Source organism: Trematosphaeria pertusa (genome assembly GCF_010094035.1).
Source record: "Trematosphaeria pertusa strain CBS 122368 unplaced genomic scaffold BU26scaffold_4, whole genome shotgun sequence".
Taxonomy (NCBI): Eukaryota; Fungi; Ascomycota; class Dothideomycetes; order Pleosporales; family Trematosphaeriaceae; genus Trematosphaeria; species Trematosphaeria pertusa.
The window spans coordinates 194,678-218,193 of record NW_022987215.1 but is presented as its reverse complement, the minus strand read 5'-3'; the positions used below and the strand labels follow the sequence as shown (position 1 = coordinate 218,193).

At 55.5% G+C, this 23,516-nt stretch overlaps 10 protein-coding genes across 10 annotated transcripts; 3 read left to right on the top strand and 7 right to left on the bottom strand.

Moving 5' to 3' along the window:
* Positions 1–946: 946 nt before the first annotated feature.
* Positions 947–1,564, bottom strand: BU26DRAFT_402252 (uncharacterized protein; the record flags this gene model as incomplete). Its single annotated transcript, XM_033822814.1, has 1 exon — positions 947–1,564. A coding segment is annotated over one exon (618 nt), but the record flags the coding sequence as incomplete, so codon positions are not given.
* Positions 1,565–1,981: 417 nt separating this feature from the next.
* On the bottom strand, positions 1,982–3,976 carry BU26DRAFT_516449 (uncharacterized protein). Its single transcript, XM_033828333.1, has one exon. It carries the CDS (start codon positions 3,504–3,506, stop codon positions 2,181–2,183), a length of 1,326 nt encoding a protein of 441 aa, XP_033686669.1. The 5' UTR covers positions 3,507–3,976; the 3' UTR covers positions 1,982–2,180.
* A 325-nt stretch (positions 3,977–4,301) lies between these two features.
* On the bottom strand, positions 4,302–6,672 carry BU26DRAFT_548496 (transcription factor SPT8; the record flags this gene model as incomplete). Its single annotated transcript, XM_033831945.1, has 4 exons — positions 6,469–6,672; positions 5,801–6,415; positions 4,574–5,744; positions 4,302–4,521 (listed from the first exon to the last, which is right to left on the bottom strand). Exons 1-4 carry the CDS (start codon positions 6,500–6,502, stop codon positions 4,302–4,304), a joined length of 2,040 nt encoding a protein of 679 aa, XP_033686668.1. The 5' UTR covers positions 6,503–6,672.
* Positions 6,673–7,744: 1,072 nt separating this feature from the next.
* Positions 7,745–11,966, top strand: BU26DRAFT_451512 (P-loop containing nucleoside triphosphate hydrolase protein). Its single transcript, XM_033824768.1, has 2 exons — positions 7,745–11,146; positions 11,197–11,966. Exons 1-2 carry the CDS (start codon positions 8,160–8,162, stop codon positions 11,801–11,803), a joined length of 3,594 nt encoding a protein of 1,197 aa, XP_033686667.1. The 5' UTR covers positions 7,745–8,159; the 3' UTR covers positions 11,804–11,966.
* On the bottom strand, positions 11,934–13,844 carry BU26DRAFT_241262 (FAD binding domain-containing protein). The gene is made up of 3 exons (XM_033821020.1): positions 13,229–13,844; positions 12,639–13,140; positions 11,934–12,572 (listed from the first exon to the last, which is right to left on the bottom strand). The coding sequence occupies exons 1-3, from the start codon at positions 13,740–13,742 to the stop codon at positions 12,065–12,067; spliced, it is 1,524 nt and encodes a 507-aa protein (XP_033686666.1). The 5' UTR covers positions 13,743–13,844; the 3' UTR covers positions 11,934–12,064.
* Positions 13,845–14,880: 1,036 nt separating this feature from the next.
* BU26DRAFT_516445 (uncharacterized protein) lies at positions 14,881–15,980 on the bottom strand. Its single transcript, XM_033828332.1, has one exon. It carries the CDS (start codon positions 15,606–15,608, stop codon positions 15,012–15,014), a length of 597 nt encoding a protein of 198 aa, XP_033686665.1. The 5' UTR covers positions 15,609–15,980; the 3' UTR covers positions 14,881–15,011.
* Positions 15,761–16,502, top strand: BU26DRAFT_241230 (uncharacterized protein). The gene has a single exon (XM_033821019.1). It carries the CDS (start codon positions 15,912–15,914, stop codon positions 16,341–16,343), a length of 432 nt encoding a protein of 143 aa, XP_033686664.1. The 5' UTR covers positions 15,761–15,911; the 3' UTR covers positions 16,344–16,502.
* On the top strand, positions 16,502–18,143 carry BU26DRAFT_241223 (uncharacterized protein). Its single transcript, XM_033821018.1, has one exon. The coding sequence runs from the start codon at positions 16,661–16,663 to the stop codon at positions 17,738–17,740; it is 1,080 nt and encodes a 359-aa protein (XP_033686663.1). The 5' UTR covers positions 16,502–16,660; the 3' UTR covers positions 17,741–18,143.
* Positions 17,971–20,278, bottom strand: BU26DRAFT_516443 (uncharacterized protein). The gene is made up of 4 exons (XM_033828331.1): positions 19,513–20,278; positions 18,983–19,413; positions 18,778–18,901; positions 17,971–18,719 (listed from the first exon to the last, which is right to left on the bottom strand). Exons 1-4 carry the CDS (start codon positions 20,059–20,061, stop codon positions 18,279–18,281), a joined length of 1,545 nt encoding a protein of 514 aa, XP_033686662.1. The 5' UTR covers positions 20,062–20,278; the 3' UTR covers positions 17,971–18,278.
* Positions 20,279–21,052: 774 nt separating this feature from the next.
* On the bottom strand, positions 21,053–23,325 carry BU26DRAFT_241181 (mitochondrial distribution and morphology protein 34). Its single transcript, XM_033821017.1, has one exon. It carries the CDS (start codon positions 23,024–23,026, stop codon positions 21,191–21,193), a length of 1,836 nt encoding a protein of 611 aa, XP_033686661.1. The 5' UTR covers positions 23,027–23,325; the 3' UTR covers positions 21,053–21,190.
* Positions 23,326–23,516: the final 191 nt, after the last annotated feature.

Below are 23,516 nucleotides of genomic sequence, written 5' to 3'. Positions count from 1 at the left end.
GTGGGACTTTGCTTGGACAACCGAGTCGACTGGCAATGACAAAAGATACTCGAAGGATCCGGACGTGACAGACGGCGGGTATTGCAGGGTGCCGAATATCGACAAAGGGGAGAACGGGGCATTGCAGACCATCGATTGCTATTTTCCGTGTGTGGGCGTTGATTTGGCCCATAGCAGGTCCCCTTTATCCGCACACGTAAACTGCTCGCGGGCTAGCCGGATCGTAACAGTATCAGTGCAAAACTTCTGACTGAAATCACTGAAATTGTCCTAGCTTTCTTGGAATCTATGCAACTATTCTACAGTATTCCTGCGGAGGCAGACGAAGGAAACCCACGCGAAGTGATGTACATGTAGAGCATACTAAGAAGAAACTGGGAAGGAGAAGCGGGGAGAGAGAAGTCGGGAAGAAGACATCAGGGAGAACAAGTCAGGAAGAAGAAGGTAGTAAGAAGCCACCTAGGAAGAAGCTACCTAGCTGCCATCCTTGAGCAATAATAGAAACGAACTTGAGAACTTCCATCCCGCCATGACCATGACAATGACCCCGGGGGTGGCACCGAGCTTCCCAACCCCGGCTCGAGCGATCAACTCGAGGTTTCAGGAGGCAGTTTGAAGGCGCGGGCGTCCGCAGGAGTCATTTTTACCCTCGAAAGCATATCTCACCATCTTCAAGACGGCGCACTCCCAGTAAGTCGTCAATCATTGGATCAGCCCAGCGACGACTTCCACCTATTAAGAAAAACGAGATGTCCCAAAACATCTCCACTCTAGGGCGCATTAAAATAAACTAAACAACCATACTCTCCACCTACGAAGCCCCCGTCCCAAACCCCAACGCCGCCATCCCAACCATCGCCCCACCCCCACCCACCGCCGCACTCCCCCCATACTTCGCCAACTTCACGCCGCCGAACCTCCCACCCTGAGCCTGCGTCTTCTGCGCTCCAAACGCAACCCACAGCCTAGTCGCCCACAAACTAATCAGCAGCTCCCTCCAGGTCTGATCCAGCTCCGGGCTAAGCTCCACCGTCGGCACGACAGCGCCATCGTCTCCTATCCTCAGCCTCTCGGTCGCCACCACGCGACCCCCGCTGTCCTTCCACTCCCTAGCCTCAATCTCGCTCTTCCGATTTCCCTTCGTTTTCCCGCTGAACGCGCCGCCGACTTTCTTCTTGCACGACAGGATCTCCCTGCTCTTCGCGCCCGGCCGGGGCACATGCGCAACGCGCCACTTGTGCAGCACGTGCTTCATCTCCACGACGCCGGGGACGCACGCGCGGCGCTTGCCGCGCATGTGGACCTCGTTGTCCAGCAGCGGCGGGTCGTTGACCTCGTAGAGGACGTATGATTTGTCGAAGGCGATGGGCGTGCGGCCGACTTGCGGCACTTCTTTTGCGCGCAGGCGGCGGATACGGAAGTAGGGGCCGCGCTGGTCGAGCGGCGAGGACAGCTGGTAGGCGGGGCCGCTGGGGGTGTGGATGAAGGTGCCGTGGATGGAGAAGGTTGTTTGGGCGGCGTCGAGGACGGCGTAGGCGGGGGGTGAGTCGGAGGAGGGTTCTGCGGGTGGGAGGGTGGTGGCTTCGGTGTAGGAGGGTATGGGTTCGTTCATGGTGTGCGATTGGGGTTGTTGTGGTGGTGGTGGAGGTGTTGGGTCTTCATGTGGGTTTAGGAGCGAAGACATGGTGAGGACAGCTTGGGGAGATGCTGTCAATAGGGTTTGGAAAGGAGTCAGGTAGCATGATGTCGTTTTATGCTTGTTCGGATGGCGGGGGCATCGATGCTTGATGTGATACCTTGGTGCTCCAATTGCGGGGGGCGTTGGTTGCCAAGATGTGGCCGTGCCACCTCAGCCACCAACACCCCCACGGCGAGGTTGATTTTCGTAGATGTAATTGGGTGTACGAGGCTGGTATAGAGGTTTGAGAATTCCGTAGTTCTGAACCTGGGCGGTGGCTAACGCAGTGTATTTAGAAAAGCATAGAATACAGTATTGTTCCATTCGTCGCCTTCCCACTATGAATACAGCGGACCGGGGTATACGCTCCAACGACAACCCCACAACGCCTCTACACAGTAATAACGAAAAATGATCCTCTGCTCCAACTCTGCACTTCCAAAACTGATATACTTCAACCCTTTTCGAAAACACAAACCCTGTATTCCGCAACGAAGCCCTCTCAAACGTGCCACGGCACCCAATGCTTGAAAAGAGCGGACATCAGACAGCCGTAGTCTGGAGGCTCGCGATCCTTATACCAGCCACCGTTAATCAAATGCTCCTCCTTCGTGAACCAGTCCGGGAGCTTATCTAGTGACTTGACATCAAGATCGCCGAGCTTTGCCTCGATTGGCAAAGACGCGTCGGCGTACGGAATCCTGATAAATAAGGAACAGTCTCGCAGGGTCATTGCAAGCCTAAGGTTGTGTCTCCAGGAGACCCTGGCTTCTTCTGTTTCCTCGACCATGTACTCCCCACCAATGCCGAAGGGATCGAGCTTGACTTGCTGGGCCCGAAGGTGCAACATCAGGTCTTGGCCAGGCCCTGTCGTAAGATACGTGGTAGCTCGGTTGACGATCGATTCGAGCATTTCGGATTCTGGGAGCTCCTCTCCGGTATTCGAAAGCGCAGTGGAGACCTTCTCGCGGATAAAAGCCTTGATCACCGCGTTGTTTCCCCTGTTTCCCCGGACCCATCGCAAGGGGCAAATGTAGCCGTCTACCCCGGCGCCTCTCGACTTGCGTAGGGCGCAATTGCGGCAGCGGTAGGTGTGTTTTATTGCGTTTGGTGATGGAAACAGCCACTTCGGTTTGATCTCGATAGTGACGGAGGACTTGGGGACGGACGACATATCGTGGAGGAGAATGCCCAACTGTACTGGAAAGTTGGCATCGTGCGTTGTCGCGCTATGGTGCCTATCGTATTCGCGCGCGAGCTGTTTGATGGCGGTTCCAGATAAGATGACACCTTCGTGATCTATGAGATAGTCGTCGAACCGTTCTGGCTGCACATCGGGATTCAACGATGTATTGGCAAGCCTCCATGGGGGTAATTGTTTATATTTGAAAAGGGGCCTAATGAAGGTTTCAAATCCGGCTATTATCTCTCTGGATGAGGGAGTTCTCGGATTTCCTTTGGAGATTCGCAGCACCTTGCCTAAGAAGCCTTCCCGTGGGAGTACTCCGTCGTCGTCGTCGACAAAAACCAACCCGTCCGGGGCTTTTTGAGACCCAGGGCATATCTTGAACACGACGTTGGCAGCTCCCTCAGCAAGGTATGTGAAGCGTACGAGGGCGGTGGCAGGGTCATCAGGTGCGGCCAAACAGCAAGTGATGGCAGGAGTGCTGAATGAGGGTTCGGTATCCATGTCGGTTCCAGAGTCCTTGGTGTTTTGTAACGATAAGATAGGTAAACTCCCAGTGGGTAGAGATCGGATAGAGTTGTTGGTGAATGGTATTTCCTCCATTTTCGCGAGCCGACTAAACGGTTGTGGTTGCGCCTGCATGCTGGAAGCCACGATGGCGTAACGGTGTGGTAGGAACCTTGGGCTCGTTGTTGCAGAATTTCGAGTCAGGTGTGGAGAGCAAAACTGGCTGCAGGGAAAGGGTGCTGGCAGCTCGGGTTCCTGCTATTGACGGGGCTTCCACCAAGGGGTGACACGGTCTTTGACACCACCCTGCGGAGTCACAATAGCCCTGACTCCCTCGCCGAAGAGAGAACGAAGCCAAAAGCCGCGCGTCAGTCGCCCTTTACCCTCTCGATGGCTGTCCAACTACCATTCGTGCTGCCTCGCAGTCGCAACATGCGGCTCGCTGGATCGAACCGGTTCTTGGGGGAATGAGGCGAGATACGCGAACCTGGGCACGCTATAAGCCGGCGGATATCTATCCGTAATCTATCGCTAGCTAGGGCTTCGAGCAGCATGGAATTGTGGTGGTTTTCGTCCATTTTCTTTTGGGGTCGAGGCCTTTTAAGGGTCTCGCGCTGATTTTTGTGGCGGCAGGCGCCTTCGATAGTTCGCGTGGCGCGGGCTGTCACGTGTGTACGTAAGCGCCCGGCGCGGGCGCTCACTGGCCATCAGAATCCGAATGCGCAATCTCACGTCCACTCCAATTAACGTGGCATTAAAAGGTCTTTGACGTTTAGCCGTCCATTACTATCAATGATCGAGCCCGTGGGCATAAAGCTAGTAGATAATGTTTACATGCTGCTGACGCTCTCTCGTCTGAGGCTTTCGAAATTCACGACCTTGACCCACCAAATTTCCGAACGCCGGAATGCCGGGTATACCCAAAGTACTTCACGACCCAAACCCGATTTCGTAGCCAAGTAACACCTCTGTTGTACTCCCTTCCCATCCCCTGTTTCCGCCCGTTGAGATCATGAAGGAGCAAGTAGGATCAACGTACAGCTGCGAAATGACGCCCGTGCGGTGGCCTGGAACGATCAAAAAGGGAACCGCAGATTTTGTGTTCTCCTGCTCACGCAAGTCATATAACCGGAGAATATCATACGATGCGCTAATCTTGGTGAGTATTCGCAAGGAGCATGAAACATGACGTAATGGCTTACCACACAAGATGTCTGCCGTTTGGCATCGCTCTGACAGCGCTCACAGCGCCGCTCACGCTGGGGAATCGGAAGGTCCTTCTCGGCTCTCTCAGCCCTTTGTGAAGACTGTACTCGTCTACGGTGCCGTTTCTTCTTCCTGCATAGATGAAATTGCCGTCTGGCGACCAGCAGGCGTTCATGCACCACGGTGGGGTATTCCTCGGAGGTGCTATGCGGGCGACTGGATTCGACTGCCGACGATCCCATATCCGCAACGCTCCATCTATCGATGCATCAACGAATGTGGTCTCAGACGAAGCCGGTTGTTCGGCTTGGGCACTTGAGCTCGCTCCAGACGGCCCTGATATCTCTTCAGCATGCGGAAGACCGTTGACATTTGGGCCCGAATCGGTATCGACAACTCCATTTAACAGTGGTTCAGTTTGCGCAGGCGCTGGAGGCTCTTTGAGGGTTTCGGGGGCTTGATCTGGCTGGGGAGGTCGGACTGGTCCTCCAAGCTCCATCATGTCGAGGTCTGCTTGAGCATCTTCGTCGGCTTGTTGAATGCCATTGGCAATAGCTCTTGAAAATTCGTCTTCATCATCGTCTCCGAATGGTGCTAGGGCAGACGGGCCATTTGAGGGATCCTTGTCGTCTCCAAATAACGAATCTTTATCTCCGAACAGGGAATCTTCGGGCGAGCCAGCGGCGTCTTCGTTGCCGTTCTCTTCCTTGGCTAGAGTCGACTGCGTCGATGAACCAACACCATTCGCGAGAACTCCGTTCGCCTTTGGTCGCGAAGCGTTATTTGACGAAAACGTGCCGTTCGAGACCGGCACAATATCGGTGTCTTGTGGAATAGGTAATGTGGACAACGGTCGCTGCTCAATGGCGGAAATCTGACTACCACTGGTTTTGAATCGCCGCTTGACCTGGCCGGTATTGAGATCCCAGTCGTTGATGGTTTTGTCCCAACTCCCAGAGAGCACTGACTTCTCGTCTTGAGCTAATGTCAAGACTGACACCGCAGATGTGTGCTGTCGAAGGGTATGTATTCGCTTCCCTTCCTCGTGGCGCACCGATTGTAGATTTATCCCACCAGATTCGACCCCGGACAGGAGCCAGAGAGACTGATGATGAACGGCAAGCGAGTAAACCGGTGATAGGCTGACCGAGTCGTCTGCCATGCGGTCTAGACATAGTTAGCTTCATAGTAGTGAGGAGGACCCCTGGCAGGAGAGATCGTACCCGAGCTGTCTTCATTCTCCCAATAGCTCAGCAACACTCCAGCCTTTGTGACGCTATCCACAAATGGATGCCGCTGGGCTACGGTCAGTGCCAGCTTCCCATTCGCGGTGTCCACCCAGTTGAACCTCCTAATGTATCCATCGGCGCCTCCGCTAAACACCCAGCGCATGTCCGGTGTCGCTGTGACCGCATTTATAGAGGTACTGTGAGGTGCGGCGATTGTGGGCACGATATCGTAGACAGGCGCCGTGAGCGCTTCCGGGCGGACGCTGGGGCGGAAAGGGAAGCCGCCAGCGGATATGGATGCAGCTCGTGGTGAGGGTGAAGTCAATGTGACTGTTGGATTTGTTCCCGTCCGCGATGGCCCAGGGGTGCCAGACACGCCATTCGGCAGGCTGCTACGAGGCTGCTGGGACTGCGAGGGGCTTTCTGTATCATCCTGGTCTTCGTCGTCATTGTCTCCATTTGCATCGTCATCATCATTGTCCCCATCATCTGCGTCGTCGTCTCCATCATCCGCATCAGCATCGGCATCTGCATCTGCATCTGCATCGCCGTCGTCGACGTCCTCCATAACCTCGTCCGCATCGTTGTCGGAGCTCGTGTCTGGAGAGCCTAGCGAAAGCCATTAGCCCAGAGCGGCCTTCCAAAGGTAGAGGGAGAGCAACCGGCGCCATTCTCGTCGTCGTCTTCGAAGTTCATCCTGCGCCCATAGACCTACGCCGCGAGCGGCGCTGCGGGGCAGAGGCAGGAGCGGCTTGGGGGCCGGGGTGCGGGTATGGATCGCTTCTGCTTCGGAAACAAGGCTAGGAATAGTTGGCAATCATCAAGCAGGCGAGGCGCGCATTCGCAAAGCGACGAGCATCCTCTAGCCAAAGGCGCGTCGTTCGCGAACCACAAGGCTGCGGGCGGCGGGTCATCGCCGAGACATCGGGCCGCCGACCGGAATTAGCCGCCCACGGAGTACTTGGACCTCACTCCGCCGCCTCATGGGTCTATCACGACAAAATGTGTCAACTTTTGCCCTTTTGGACGCTGTCTGAAAGCTCTGATTCTTGGAAGGCGCTGCTGAGCTTTTGAGAGCTCAGCCTATCGCGCTGCGCACCGAATCTCCAAGCCTGCCTCCTAAAATCGAATGTACAACACCACGGCTTCTCGACCTTGTCCGTTCACAAGGGCTTGTGTATTTCACTGGGAGACCCTAGAAAAAGGCCAATTGATGTAAGAGAGGCGGCGCTGCGCAAAACGGGTATCGCCCACCCGCTCGGCGGAGGCAGCCTCAAGCCGGAGGGAAGCCAGCAGGCCACCGCAAACGACGACGCAGTTGATCCCGAGATAGCAGCATTTTCCCCGTGCGGCACTTTGCTCACGATGTGGAGTACGCGCCGCCGGCCGATGCGACCCAGGAAGCAGCAATCAGCGATCATGAGGTGGTAACTAATCATGACTCTTTCCCATACAAAAAAAGCTCATATAGATATTGTTTGGCAGTCCTTTTCAGTCCTCAGTCGTCAGTCTCTCATTTTTCTTCTCGTTATCTCAATCCTCGATGTCTCAGCCTCGAAACCGCCATCTGCTGAATCTGTGGGCTCACTAGTTTTCATTTGCCCTCCTTGTGTCGATGCTTCCTCGCCTGCGGTTTGCCTGCGATTGTCTTGCAGCTTGAGCGAACAGTTGCATCCAATTAAACAGGTATTTCAGGGACGCATTGGCGGTCTATGGTCGGGAAATGACTATCGCCCCGTTCAACTCACCGCCTCCGCATTGCGCCACCTGGAGTGCTTTCACTCCCCGTTCCAGCTCTTGACGTCTCTGAGGCTCTCTGACCGCCCGTGCGCCTTCCGTTTGCTTTCAAAGTTTGTGCGCCCGAGACGCACCTTCCACGTCGCGCAAATCAGGTGACATCGCTTCGCCAACGAACCCGCCTGCCAATCCTGACGTGCCCAGCACCCACCGGACCACCCACCGGACCACCCACCGGCCTCAACGCCAAACACTGTGTCTTAGTGTACCGCACTGCCTCGTTCAGTCTTAATTGCCCTTGCGGTGACCCGCGCCAATTGTCTTTCAAAATGGCCCGAAACGGGCGTCCTAGGCGCAATCCCGCCAATCAGCAGCCAAAACCGCGTCCTGCACGACCTCACGGCGGGCAAACGCAGACCAGGTCGACGAATCTTTTCGACTCTCTGGCAAGTGTCGGCAATAATGAGTTTGGTAAGTTTAGGTGCTGTGTCATTTGCCAGCTGAGAATATTACCGTCCTGCCCGATTTTGACCCCTCTTCCGTTCCGTTCTGCCTTTCTCGTCACCTCTTCTACAGTTATTCCCCGCCATCCAACTCAAGTCCTTTTTTCTTCTCAATGTTGATTACGAGTGCAATCGCAGCCGGCGAGGTCAACGCTCACCTATCCGAGCGATTCGCCGGTGCTCGATTCGGCGGGGGCAACTATCCTGATCGGGACCGCGTTCCAATGTCGGCGCCCACGAAGGTCAACAATGACATCCGCGAATACTTCAAGGATGCGCAGAAACCGGTTGTCGGTGGTCCATGGCTGGAGAAGCCAGAAATCCCGAGGCCATCAGAGATCATCCCCCCGGGCCCCACCATTGGCGAGCAGATCCTCGATTTAAAGGAGGAGCTGCGCCCAAACAAGGTTGAGGGAACATACGACAGCAATGAGGAGTACCTGGGCACGCAGTACGAGCTTCTCAGGGAGGACGCTATTCGTCCATTGCGCGAGGCCGTCAAACATGTTCGCTCATCGCCGTGGCTTGACGAGTCGGACTACCCGCGCGAGAGTAGCATTGGAATCTACGAGCCGGTTTACGTTACGTCCGTCATCTTCTCCCCTCGCGGGCTGGCTATGAGGGTCGCCTTCTCGCTTAGGCGCGTCAAGAAACACGTTCGTTGGGACCAGTCCAAACGACTCATCACCGGCTCGCTCGTCGCCTTGTCCCCCGCAGATGATGCTTTCCACAGCAACTGCATTCTCGCCGTCGTAGCTGCCAGGCCGCTATCAGCTCTGGAGCAAAATCCTCCCGAAATCGACCTGTTCTTTGCTCGTGCCGAGGATATGGAGATCGATCCTATGAAAAAATACATCATGGTGGAGAGTCGGTCGAGTTTCTTTGAAGCGAGTCGCCACACTCTGCTAGCCCTTCAGCACATGATGCGAGAGCCGTTTCCTTTATCCGAGCATTTGGTCGAAGCCAAGAAAGATGTCGAGCCGCCGGCGTACGTGAAGAATCATCCCTTGACCGACATGAGCTCTCTTGTTACAATGGAGGAGTCCGACGAATTCCAAAACGTGGATATCTTGCGAGAGTGGCCATCCGGTACTTCTCACGGGCTTGACAACTCGCAGTCCAAGGCTCTGAAGCGCATTCTCACAAGCGCGCTGGCTATCATCCAAGGCCCTCCAGGTACCGGCAAGACATATGTCTCCGTCGTCGCTTTGAAGATTCTCCTTGCCAATATGCGGAAAGAGGATCCTCCCATCATCGTTACCTGTCAGACAAACCATGCCCTGGATCAGTTGCTCCGGCATGTTGCTGAATTCGAGTCGAGCTTCATTCGCCTTGGTGGCCGCTCAAAAGACAGAGACAAGATTAAGAAACGAACGCTGTTCGAGGTTCGATCTAACGTTTCTCAACCAAAAATCCCAGGGAGTCTGAAGACGCAGGCAATTGGGAGGATGAAAGAGTTGACCGGGCGGATGCAGATGTTGCTCGCCCCGCTCGAAGCGAACAAGCCGCCGCTGGATCACAAGGTTCTGGTCAAGCTCAGGCTGATCACGGAAGAACAGGCTGAGTCACTAGAGATTGACTCGCGATTTGCTATGGGGATAGATCCAGATAGCCCCGGTGTCGTAATGGAGCAATGGCTTGGTAAAAGCCTCACACCATGCCACAGGCCAATCCAACCCGATGATTTTGGCATGGAGTTTGAAGAGGAAGACTTTGAGGTAGAGCAGCTCAAAGAGCTCGAAGCAGAGGCCGTGGCGCAAGACGATGATGACATTGAAGCTCTCAGAGGTCCGGTTACCCTGCTCAGCGACAATTACGCCGGGAGAGGCGGCTCGTTGAGAACTGACGACGAGATTCGGGATCTCCTGAAGCGCACAAAAGACCTGGCCACCATTCCAGTTCCAGATCGCGGCGCTATCTACAATTATTTCCAGCGCCAGACAAAGAGACTACTTCTGCTGGAATTCCGCGACCTGGCGAAGCAGTACGAGGATGCCATGCATCAGCGCCGCATCGGACAGTGGGAGCAAGATCAGCGCATCCTCCGCGACCAGCGCCTTATCGGCATGACGACTACCGGACTAAGCAAATATCGATCGCTCGTCGCCAGCTTGAGGCCCAAGGTCGTAATGGTAGAGGAAGCGGCTGAAACTTTGGAGGCTCCGGTGACTGCGGCCTGTCTTCCCACCCTGGAGCATCTTATCCTCGTTGGCGACCACCAGCAGCTTCGTCCCCACTGCCAAGTACGGGAGTTTGAGGATGAGCCATATAATTTCAACTTGTCTCTCTTTGAGCGGATGGTGTTGAACGAAGTTTCTATGGACTGCCTCACCCGACAACGCCGCATGATCCCCGAGGTCCGTCGCCTACTTGAGCCAATTTATGGCGGCGCCCTCAAGGACCATCCCAATGTGAAGGATATCAGCAACCGACCTCCAGTAGAAGGCATGGGCGGATGTAACTCCTTCTTCTTCACACATGAGTGGCATGAGTCAAAAGACGCCAACATGTCTTCGCTAAATGATAAGGAAGCTAGCATGATCGCGGGATTCGCGGACTACCTTGTCCTCAACAACATCGACCCAAGCAAGATCACCGTCCTCACCTTCTACAACGGGCAGCGAAAACTGATCAACAAGAAACTGAGAGAGAACGCAAACCTGAGAGTGAATCCCATCTTGAATGTCGTTACGGTCGATTCGTACCAGGGTGAGGAGAACGACATCGTGTTGCTTTCTTTGGTGCGGAGCAACCGCAATCACAACATCGGATTTCTCTCTGTAGACAACCGCGTGTGCGTTGCCCTGTCTCGAGCTAAGCGTGGCTTCTACATCTTTGGTAATGCCGAGATGCTGGCTTGCGAGAGCGATACATGGGCTAAGGTAATCAAGATCATGTTCGGCGAGGGAAAGGCGAGGGACATCCCGCAAACTGGCCAGAAGCGGCGCGTTGGCTATAATCTTCCGCTGGAATGCGTTCAGCATGGCTACAAGACGTGGATCGAGGACCCCGGTGACTGGGAATTGGTCAATGGAGGCTGCGACGAGCCTTGCCGCTGCCGTCTGCCATGTGGGCATACTTGCATGCTCAGGTGTCACCCGTAAGTTTCACGACTTCCTCTCTCTTTAGTGTAAGGCTGACACACCTTAGCTTCGATAACACCCGCATAAACTGCACCCAGAAGTGCTTGAAGCGAGTTGAGCCTTGTGGTCATCCCTGCATGGCAATGTGCTGCGATCCGTGCAAATGCCAAGTGTGCGATCGGTACAGCAACGGGATGAAGGCTATGCTGCGGCCTGCTCCAGCCAACGGTGGTTCTTCTTTCAAACCTAACCCTCAAAATACCACTTTCCGGGCACCTCCTCTTCCCCCCGCTGGATCGTCTATGAATTCCGAGGGATCAGGCAGTACTACCGAGCAGTGGAAGGCATACGCCAATGGCGGCGCACGTGCAGACGACGTCCAAGTGCTGCAGAAGCAGCAAGAAGAGGATGCCAAATTCTACGACACGGTTTCCAACGTTGGACAGTCTGCGGCCCCGGCTTCCGCTAGGCTCATCGAGTTTTCTCCTAAGAAGGGAACCAAGCCCAAGGCACATGCTTCAAATAACATCGATCTGCTCCTCGACCTGGACATTGGTAGCACTGTGGATGCTAGTAGTCAGCCGAAGCAACGCATCAACTACAAGGAGACGTTCTCCTATGCTGCGGCCGCGAAGAGCAAGGCGGACAAAACGAACTTCAATTTGCTGGATTGAGCGGGCGATGCGCGACGGCGCGTGGCGTTGGACGGGCTCATGTATCTTGTTCCCTCCCCCATGATGGTGTTTCTTCATTTCATGGTCAAAAAGAAACCAGTGTAGCTACGGTGTAGGGGCGTTAGGGGGTAAGACCACCAACGACTCATGAATGAACTGAATGAAACGAAAAGTGATATGAATAGAATTAATTTGTATGTACAATCCCGCCGCGCTATTTTCCAGTCCCCATCGTACGCCTTCCAAGACGAAAACCAAGTCCTACAACGCTTCCGCAGCTGACACCTTAAACCCGCCCACAAGCTGCTTCTGAAACAACCCCCTCGGATCATACTTCCTCGCCACCCGCTTCAGCTTTCCCAACTGCTCCCTCCCATAGCTCCCCAGCGGATCCTGAAACCGCGCCGCAAAGTTCAAATACACCCACCCGCTGCTGACGCCCTCGTCCTCGGCAATATCGTCAAACATCTTGATAAAGTCCTTCAGCCCGGCATTGAACGCCTTGCTGGCGCTAGCGTCGGTGTTGTAGTAGAACACGATCTGCAGGAACACGAGGTCCTTTTCGGGGGTGTCGGTGGCGCTGAAGCCTAGGCTGTTGGGGCTGGAGTCGTTGCGTGGAGGCGGCGGGATCGATTGGAAGGTTAGCTCTGAGGCCGGGTTGGAGGAGGCGTGCGCGGAGAGCAGGGACGGGATGGCAGTTTTCCAGGCGAGGTGGATGCGGTGGCAGATGCGGGGGGAGATTTTGAAGGTGGTGGTGGCCCAGATTGTGCTGCGTTGGTTAGCATCCACGTTCGCTTGTCGATGACAAGGTAGACAGGGGGCGAGGCGGACTTACTTGAGATTCGACGTCTTCACCACCATGGACGCGTTCTTTGCGAACTCGCGCGGCGTGCCCGTGGTCATGCCGTTCATCAGCTGCGGCTTCGTCTCCACAATCGGCTTCAGCGCGCCGGGCTTCTGCTCCGGCTTCGTGTACCACAGGATGCTCGTCGGCGTCGTCTGATTGGTCGTCACGTTGTAGCGCCACGTGACCCAGCCGGCGGCATGGGGATCGTACGCGCTGCTCTTGAACTCTGTGAACGCGGAGACGAGATCCGCCTCGGCGGAGGAGTTGAAGGCGATGCGGCCGCCCCAGATGGGACCTTCGAGCGGGAAGGCCTGCAGGTCGAAGCGGGTGATGATGCCGAAGTTGTTTTGGCCGCCTTTGAGCGCGGCGTACAGATCGGCGTTGGAGGTCGCGTTTGCGTTGGCGATGGTGCCGTCGGCGAGGACGAGCTCGAAGTTTACGACGGCGTCGCAGGCCCAGCCGCGGGAGGGGGAGAAGAAGGATACGCCGCCTGGTGTGGGGTTAGGACCTTTGTCATGGGAAAAGGTTTGGGAGTGATAGATGGATAGGAGAAGAGAGAAAATGTTGATATGGCTTACCTCCCGTTGTGAAGCCAGCCACGCCCACGACTCCAATCCTGCCGCCAAGTACCGTGAGATTATGCGGTTCCACGGCATCATACACATTCTGCCACAGGGCTCCGGCGCCTACTCTCGCGACCTCTGTCGCCTCCACCACCTCTACTTCATTCATGCTCTGCATATCGATGGTGACACCATCTTCGATATTGTTGAAGCCCACATTGGCATTGTGGCCTCCGCCTTTTACGGCGAACTTAGTGCAGCCTGTATCCCTCAGGAGATTGACCGCTGCAGAGACATCTTGCGCGGTTTTGGGCCGCACTATACAGGTCGGGTGGAGCCGCAGCTGGATGAAGGGGTAGGAGGAGATGGAGGCGTTGTATGTGTCAGTGTCGGGGTAGAAGATCTCGGTGGGCAGGATGGACGAGAGAGCTTCGCATGTTGAGACTGTGTCGTTGTTTCTGGATGCTAGAGTCGTGGCGCCGAAGAGAAGACAGCTGAGGAGACATCGAGATGGGGTTGAAAAATGCATCTTGGGGTATGTATGTACAGAATGGAGCGAGACGGACAGAGACAACGAGGAACCCACAACACACCTTCCTACCTGCTCTTATGTATGCTTGCCATTGGAAGCTCAGCCTCTCCCGGCGCAGAGCAAGCTGATGAAAAAAGTCCGTCCCGGAAAGCATCGTGCGCATCGTCCAGCTAACTGATCGTCAGGACCGGCTTCCTTCGCATGGAGAGCCTGTTTTGAGGCGCTCAGCTCATCGCCGGACCGGCAAGCAAGCAAGCTAGGGTACCAACACACTGTGCCTCAGCCGTCAGTCAGGTCGAGTATGGTAGTCCGTAGACGAACGATCGTCGCCCCCGCCATTTAGCATGCAAAGCATCCAAGGCAAGCTACTTTCCCCTGTGCTCAGCCCAATCACGGCAGGCCGTACCTGCAAGCTGATCGACCGCGGCAGGGCGCCTTCATGTAAGGTTTTATTGTGGCGTGCTCACTCCCCCGGGGGGCTTAAAAGCTTATGGCCACACAAGACGAGGGTCCAGAGCCGTGGTTGGACACCCGGGGCCTTGGGATATTGGATGTTTCCGTTAGCGAACAATGCAGATCAGCTGATGCTCCTTTCGGCGGAAAAGCGAAGGGTTATTCCGTAAGAAAAGGCGGAGTTGTGCTGCTGCGCTGGTTTTGCAAGGCGGCGGGGAGCCGATGGTTCGTGTTCGGACTTGGCATTGTGGATTGGAGCCGCACGCCGCTGTTCAGAGCTTTTACGAGGATGTAGTGAGGCACGCAGAAGGGGCTGTATAGACCACAGGTACAGAGGGTGCAGTTGGTATAGAGTAGAGCCTGTAGATAGAGATTCTGGCGATCTGTGGCTGTGGGCTGCTTACATTCGCGTTATTGGGTCACTGTCCCTGCTTATCTGGGGTTGCGCTAAACCTAAAGCAGCATACACCTACTTCGCGGACCTATAGACTCCACTCCACAAAGGTACATCTGGTGCTTACTCCATCTCTGCATACCTACTCTGATGGCCTCTCTCTTTAGTATGAGAGCGGCTTGCCGGGCTTCATCCGACGGTCCGACGGATCGGATGACTTCAGCAACTTTTTGAGCAAGTATTCCATCCCGCATAGGAGCCTTTCTTTTCTATAAGCCGGATCAAGGAGTACCATGTATTGTATTTCATTGTAGTACTGAGTGTTTTGAGAAGGCTATGAATGTGCGCGCCTAGGGGTATCATCCGAGTATACGATCAGTAGGACCCTCTCCACCGTCCATGTTCACCTTTCGAAGCCATTAATCCGTCCTGTCCTCATCCATAGTAATCCCGAACACCTCCGACGCCAGCTTCGCAACCTCGCCGCCTAAGCCTGCCAACGCCGCCTTGATGCTCTCCACCGTCTCCGGCTTCAGCTTGCCCTTCCTGCAGTAGATGTCTACTCCTGCCGGCGTGAACAGCGTCTTGGCGAAATACGTGACGACCCACGCTTTGCCCGTGTCTTCTTCCTCGCCATACCCAAGTATCTCCCATTTCGAGGACGCGATCACCAGCCAGCCCTTGCCCCGCCATTGGTATGCCAGGCTTGCAAGCTCGCCGTCGGCACCGCCTTCCACAGGCTTTGTATTCGGGACCGCGAAGGGCTTATCGACGCCGTGGACCTTCTTGAGAGAGGTTGACTTGAGCGGCTGGTAGCTGACTAGGTCGTCGATTTGTTGCGGAGAAGTATTAGGGATGGGTGTGTATGTGATGCGCACATTGCGGTTTTTTTTCCACATGGGAAGCGTGGAATGGGTAACACTCCATGTGCCATACAGCCATTGCAACGTGGGAGGCGGGATTGAGGGCGACTCTTCGGTCGTAGGTAGGCTGGAGGGTGCGCGCAGGGTAACCATGGCGAAGGTTGGAGGGCGGTAGGGGAGCTGCAGTTGCAATCGTTTTCGGTCCCTCGAGTGAGAGTGGTGGGGGATGGCGTTCTTTGACGTAATGTGGTTGGACGTCAGAGACCTAGAAGGGTATGTGGATGCGATGGCTGGCGTGGAGCGGTGGTGGGGGAGGTGCTGGCGGTGGTTGGGCTGGCTGAACGCTGCAAACAATCGAGATGGAGGAAAGAGCAAGGGAGGAAGGAACGACTTTTCAGAACTTCTCGCAAGACTCCCGCAAAGAGTCAGGGAAAATCGCCGCTTCCAATCTCAACGATGATGAGCTGCGTTGCCATGGCGAGGACCTTGGAAGCAGAGCGTGCATCATGCCTTCGTAGGGCTAAAGATCAACACAACAAAGGCCGGGAAGGAGACAGCCGCACGCCAAGGCCAAGACCACGCGCCACCACTAGCAGTCCCAAAATAGCCACCCGACGCCACGCCTCTCGCACTCGCCTCAGGGTCCAACGCGCTTTGACATCACCGCTCCAACCACCCCTCCTCCCTCACACAAAGCGTTGCACGGCACCAGGAACCGCCAGCAACCGCGCTCGCGGCAAAACACTTGCTCCAGTCCTCCGCAACGCTTCCTGCCACACACAGCCTATTCTTGGGGCTTTACTCGGCTGCAGGTTTCGGAGGCTGTCGCGCGTTGCGCTGAATGGAGCGCTGACGACGCCTGAAACTGCGGAGGGGCTGTGCTGGTGACTGAAGCGTTGCGCGTGCGGCTCCACCATGGACCTGCCACCACCGCCAACGCTTGACGCCGCTGGTCTGGATTACTCCGGTGGGTGGGCTGAGCGAGCTGGTATAATACTGTGCGGCGCTGCTGTTTCCTTTGAATCTATTTCGCGCTCTCTTTGAAAGAAGGTCCCTATACGAGGTATCTACGTTTCTTTCATATTCATTCAGTCGTTTGGGTATTTGAATATACTTATTCTTCATACGACTCACGCCTTTCGTTGTCTTCCGATTCCGAGTATCGCGCTCTTCCTTCAGAAGAGCGATCGCAAAAGTCCATCACCATGTTTCTACGAAACCTCCTCCAGGCCTCCGCCCTCCTCCCCTTCCTCTACACAACCGCCTCGGCGCAGACAGCATGCAATAACTCGCCGTCGTTATGCGAAAAGGCCTACAACAATATCACGCATCTCGGCGCTCACGACTCGGCGTTCCTGCGAGACGAATCAACATCCTTCTCCACCTCCGGCAACCAGTTCTACGACTCGACAACACAGCTCGATGCCGGCGTAAGATTACTCTCAGCGCAAGTGCACCTGAAGAACGGATCGACGGGGTCGGATGAGTGGCACCTGTGCCACAGCGACTGCGATCTCCTAGACGCGGGCACACTCGAGAACTGGCTCTCCGAGATAAAAACATGGATGGACGCCAACACCAACGACGTCGTCACCATCCTGCTAGTCAACTCCGACAACGCCGCCGCCTCGGACCTAGGCTCGCAATTCCAATCCGCCGGCATCGACAAATACGCCTACACCCCCCCCTCAACATCCACCATTCCCCAGGAATGGCCCACTCTGCAGTCCCTCATCTCCAACAACACGCGCCTCATGGCCTTCGTCGCCTCCCTGTCCACCCCCTCGTCCGACTACCCCTACCTCATGGACGAATTCACCTTCATCTTCGAAAACCCCTTCGAGACCGCAGACCCCGAGGACTACTCGTGCGACCCCGACCGCCCCACGTCGCTGACTACATCCGCGCAAGCTGCTAGCTCCGGCCGCATGTTCCTCATGAACCACTTCCTGTACTCGACGGCGCTGTTCGGCATCGAGACGCCCAACGCTACCTACGTCAACGTCACGAATGCACAGACGGGGCTGGGCTCGCTCGGCGAGTCGATCAGCAACTGCACGGGTGTGTACAGCAAGGCGCCGACGTTCGTGCTGGTCGATTTCTTCAACGTGGGGCCTGCGATTGAGAGCGTGGATGCCGCGAATGGCGTCACGGGCGCGACGGGCAGGAAGAGCGTGCCGAATGCGCCGCTGGATGAGACGGAGACTGGTGGTGTGGCGGGGAGGCAGAGTAGTCTGCTCGCTGTGATTGTGGCGGTTGTCGTGGCGGTGGGATTTGGAATGTAAAGGAAGGGCCGAAAATACTCGCTTTGTTTTGTTGTGGGAGGTTTGGTCTGCGTTTGTTATTGCATGCATGGCGACGGCGTTTCTGAGACCTGGGATTTTGGGAAAATTGATTGGGTCTTGGCGGTTCCGGTCCCTGGGAAATGGGAATGGATGGGACTTGAGCATAGCGAGCGCATCGGCGAGAAGTGCTCTTGCTAGCCATGCATGGACACGCAGCATTTTTTGCATAGCGATATGAAGTAATGAATTGGAAGTCTACATCAACAACACTCCTCATACAGGCCTTTCGTGCTATGCTGTCCTGTGCTGTGCAGTGCTGCGCTCTGCTGTGTAACCACCCGTCCGCCCTGACGTGATACGGACGGACTACGAGTACGTTACGCGGCCGCCTCCTTGCATAGATCCTCCAGCCTTTCTCCGGAACGCCAGAAAGCGCCCTTGCGCGAAACACGCCGTTCCGTTCCACACAATCTATACCAGCTCAAACCCGGCGCCGGTGTCTAAAAAGAAGTTCAAAAAGTGCATATCAACTAACCAACTACCCCTCACAATACCTTCCAATAACCCGCACCAGCTTCGCTCGCGTACTCTTCCTATCAAACACCTGCCCATGGTCCAATTGCGGAAACCACAGCACATCCAGCCCGTCCCCGTCTCCCTTCCACGCCTGTCCTGCTCCCGGTCCCACCTCGCAGCCTTCCTTTTCCCCCTTGCTCTTACCATTACCGTTACAGCTACCATTACTACCACTTCTGCTACTACCAGTATGATCCGTGAGATACGCCCTAACAGCCTCGGTATCAACGATCAAATCCCTGCCGCCCAGCACGACGGTCGCGCGGTGGCCGCGCAGGTCCTCCTTCCACAGGATGTTCTCGCTCCAGAAGAAGCGGCGGAAGAGGGTGTGCGAGACGCCCATGTCCTTGGAGGCGAAGTAGTGGAGCTGGTGTTCGTTGGCGCGGATGGGTTTGCGGCAGATCTGATGGGAGTGAGTTTGGGTTTGCGTGAAGGGGATGAGGGGGGAGGGGGAGGCTTACGAAGTTGTATGCTACGTCGGGGAGATGCAGGAGGAAGGATACGGGGTCGATGAAGAGCAGGGGGCCGATTTTTTGGGCGATTTGCGGCGTGCGGAGGAGGTGCGTGGTTATTACGCTGCCGTATCTATACACTGAATTAATACTGCGTACTATAATGGCGACGAAGCGGATCGGGGAGAGAAAGCGACAAAGGAAATCAACTCACGAATGCGACACCAGGACGAATTTTTCCCAGCCGTGCGCCTTCAATATGCAGTCGATCTCCTGGCACATTACATCCTTGTCCAGCGCCTCGCGGGTAAGCCGAAGGCTCACAGCCATGATCTCCACGGCGATGATACCGACCTCGCCATCCGACGCATCCGTTTCAAGTCCCGGATTTATTTCAGCCAAGAGATTGATATACGGGTAGAGCCCGATGCCGATGCCGTGGATGAACAGGATAGGAAGTCTAGTTTTGGAGGTGTGCGGGCGGTGCCAATAAGTGACCGTCTTCGCGGCAGAGCGATGGGGTGTGAGAAAAGTAAGGGGGCGAAAGGGGAAAACCGTGGGGAACTGAAGGCGAGAAGTACGGTGGAAGTCGAAGGAGTAGTAGCGCATATAGGCCGATGCCAGCGTGTCGACGACAAACACACACTATAGCACGGAGATAAGGTTAGCAACATGGGGGCTTGTAGCCAGGGACACGGAAAATGACGAATTGCCGCGCCATCTTCCCTGCAGAAAATCACTCACCAGGTACCAGGTCAAGCTTCGATGTAGCATGTCGACCTTTTCCAGGCTCAGCCTTAAGCACTTTGCGCTCCCCCTCCCGGGTTCTAGCTTCCTTCCTAGCATCTTCTCCATCTCTTTGATGAACTCTTCCAGCTCCTCATCGTCCGCTGCATTAGGCGCCCCCGTATTGAGAAACGCCCACCGCAAGAAATCCTTGACATTCTCCCTCTTGATCTCCGACGCGGGAGCATCCATAAACCATTTCGTAAGATACCGCTCCGGGTCGGGAATGTGTTCGTGGCAGCGCTGAAAAAGCACTCGGCGTTCTTCGCGGGAGACGGGCGTTGGATGGATCGCTGCCCGCTGCAAGTAGATTTTGCGCGGGTGATACACAAAGAGGTAGAACGCCGTCTCGAGGGTAGTCCAGATCTGGAGTATGCGGGCGCCACGGAATGAGGGAGGAGAGACAAGGGAGAATAGACAAAAGAGAATACTGAGAGGCGCGATCGCGTGAAGGAGAAATATGCAGGACCGGATGAAGATGTAGCTGGGGATCGATGTTCCTATCATGTTGGAGATAGACGCAGTGAGAAATGCGCGGCGCCAGATAGTACGATGTCTCCAGGAGCGATTCCAGTTCTTCGTATGCTGTCCGTTCGATGAGCGGTTGTTCGCTGCGGTGGTGCTGTACGAACGGAGTTGTACCTTATGTCTGACCTGACCGTTTCCCTACCCCGATCAACATGTGGTCTAAAGCTCCGACTGTGCGAAGGGGCCTCGGCCTCCGACTTGTAATCAGGAAGGAATGCATTGCTCTCCCAACAAAATTTAGGCTGCAGCATGTGGGTCTTATCTCTTTGCGTGCTTTCACAATTACATCCTAGGTACATGTGAAAGCCACTCGGGATGTCTTCCCACGTTTCCTTAGTAATCCTCGGCGGTGTAGACGGGCAGAATATCTCAACACTCAACATCCAACTTGGAACTAGACGAACAAACCAACCCCAACCCTCAACAAAGCAGCACCAAATAGCAAGTATGTAAGACGGTATTGCCAGTGTTAGGAGGAAAGGGTAGGGCGACTGCGCTGGAAACGACACTCACTGCCGCCCATTCTAGGGGATTGCTGTAGTTTCCGATCCGCGGAAAGGTAGCAGCAACGTGAATTGAGAGCGAGGCCCGCTTGAAAATGTGAAGCTGATGCGATGCAATGATGTGTAGGTGCAGGGTGAGTCGTGCGGAAGTCACGACCGGTAGGTAGGCGGCACAGTTACCACACGCGTTAGCATATCTACGACACAGCGGAGGGCTTGCGGAGCGATATGTAGCCTAAACGATGGATAGATATTAACAATATGCTCAAAGGTCCCCTCCGGCAAGAGCTCAATGGGTATACGCCGCTCAAACCAGCCCCGCTTCAACATCCCTCTGCGTTATATACAAATCACACCTAGCAATGCCAGTGCAAGCGATCCCCTTCCCACCGTCTAGACCAGACCCCTCTATGGTCCGTACTATTACATGCAAACAGACCGACACTCAACGTACAAGACTTTTGATACACGCCTCCCGTCCGCCCAAGCAACCCGGGATCCAAAGGAAAGAAAAGGAGCGAGAAAAAGCGATGGACTGCAAGCGAGCGCAGACCTCTAAACGCCACCATAATACATTATTCGTAACATCATCAGCGTCCTCTCCCTTACGCAACATACGCTGGCGGTGGGGTTTCCATATCCTCCTCGGTCCCTGCCCAAATGCCAGCAGGTTGAGCTTTCAAGCTCTGTGGCTGTTGCGGCGGAGGTGGTCTCCTATCCCGCGAGGCTTCCCTCTCCTTCTCTTCTTGCACCTTTCTAGCGACCTCCCGCATCATCTTTTGCATCCAGGCTGTTTCAAGGATCCCGCCGCCTGAGCTCGACGTGCTCTCGGCGTAGGACCCAGGAGACATGGGCAGCTTGGAGTGTGCGGAGAGAGTGGATACTTTCTCGAATGAGAGGGAGCGGAGGAGGGGAGAGGTGGCTTGTTGAGTGGAGCGGAGGCGGTTGCGGGAGAGTGGCGGTCGGGACGAATGAGAACGCTTCTTTTCGGGTTCCGGAGGCTGAAGAGGAGCTTGGGCTCTCTGTTTTGATTTTGAGATTTTGGGTGGGTCGGCGAGGAGAGGCGCCACAGGGAGCAAGCTCTCTGAGTTTTGTGGCAGCCTGCTCGGTTCGCCCGCGTCCAAATTGCCATGCTTGCTTTCGAAACGCAACCCGGGCATGGCTGGGCTCTTTGGCGGTGTAAGAAGCTCCTCCTCCTTTTCGCGATCTTCTAGGATGACGCTCGCGGTCTCGGAGACTGTTGCGCTCGCGGACGGTGTGTTGGCTCCGGTAGAGACACCAGAGGACTCTCCGCCATCCCTGTTCTTGCGCAGATCAACGACGCGCTTCTTTGGCCTGCGCATGTGGTGACCGCGTGCGCGGTTGGCGCCGAGGCTCAGTCCTGCAGCTGCCGAATGTTGCGATACAAGCGTGGGGCGCGAGCTATAGGTCTCGTTTCCGGTGCTACCGGACGCGACGGAGGAGGAATTCGACTTCGTGCTACCGAACGTAGACTGTATCCTAGACAGACTTGATTGTGTAAGTGCGGGAGTGGCGGCGCCGGAGTCGGGCCGGTCTGGTTGCGTAGCCCAAGCGCGGAAGACTGCTTCGCGGATGCTGGGCGTGAAGAGGGATAGAGTGCGCTGCGACTCGGACAGCGCAGCGAGACGCAAAATGTTCTTTTGTGAGAAGGACGCGTGCATTTCGGAGGCAGAGTCGATGGATAGGTTGGAGGTCTGAGACGCGTCGATGGGGTTCCCAAACGCATCGACAGCATCTTGCGGCGGTGCTGAGAGCGGATCGATAGGCGCGGTAGTATCCTTAGAGCCTTCTAATCTTTCTTCCGTCTCAGCCTCGAGCTCTTGGTACTCTGGCGACCATAACCGCAGCGAGAGTCTGTGGATGATAGCCGGCAGGTCTTCCATAAACAGCACGCGAAGCTGTCCCTCGATTTCCTTTTGTAAGTAATCTCGCACAAACGGTATGGAGTCGAAGGTCGACGAAACTTTTAGCGACTCCAAAGGATCGTTTCGGAAGACCAGCGTCACTCCCTTTTGTTTTGAGAAAACCAATATGACGAAACCAGACAAGCGAATATCGGAGAGCGTGATTTGCAGCGGGATGGTTAATCCGGAGGACGCAGCCAACGGCTGGGGCGAGGCGAAGTCGGGTTTCGTGGAGAGGTACGTATTCAGCGGGTTGGCCTGGACCTTTGTTTTGAGCGTCAGAAACGCATCGCCTGTATACTGCATCTTGAATATGCCCCTGAATCTATCCTCCGCCAAATCCCCAATCTCCAGTATCTCCAACTCTGGCGGCGTTGAACCAAGATTCAGCTCGGTAACGATAATGTCGTCGACGATGATGGGCGGCTTCGGCGACTTGTTCAGGGCCGTCGTCAGCATGTCGCGCGCGCGAGACGTATCCGCAATAAGCGGCGACCAGTTGAAATTAAAGGCCATTGCGACTGGTCGCGGTGTGGTTGCGAAGTGTTGAAGCTTCTAGCGATGATGCCTATAGCAGGTTGTGGCAGATGATGTACCGGGTGTCGCGTGCATGCCTTTGATCGCCGCGTGAACGGGTCCTGGCCATCAAACCGTCCAAGACAATGAAATCTGGGGTCGCGGGGAAGAAATAAAGAATCAGGTGGTGCGCAATCGCTCGAGACGCGATGGGCGATAGTAAGCGGACGGGTTTGGTGATGGTGGTGTGAGGAGAGGGATTTCTCGGAGTTGAGGAAGCTTGACAGGCCTGCGATGATGTGAGGGCGCAAGGCTCGGCTGTGCGTGAGGCGCCGAACTTTTTTCGCCCGTGCGGGATGACACCGGCCGAGCCCGAAGGTCGCCACGGCAGTTCAGAGCACCACAAAGCTGCAGTAGACGACTGTGTCTGTGTAGTGCCGCTGGTAACCACACCTACATGGAGAATGCTACGCAGGTACCGCTGGCCTGC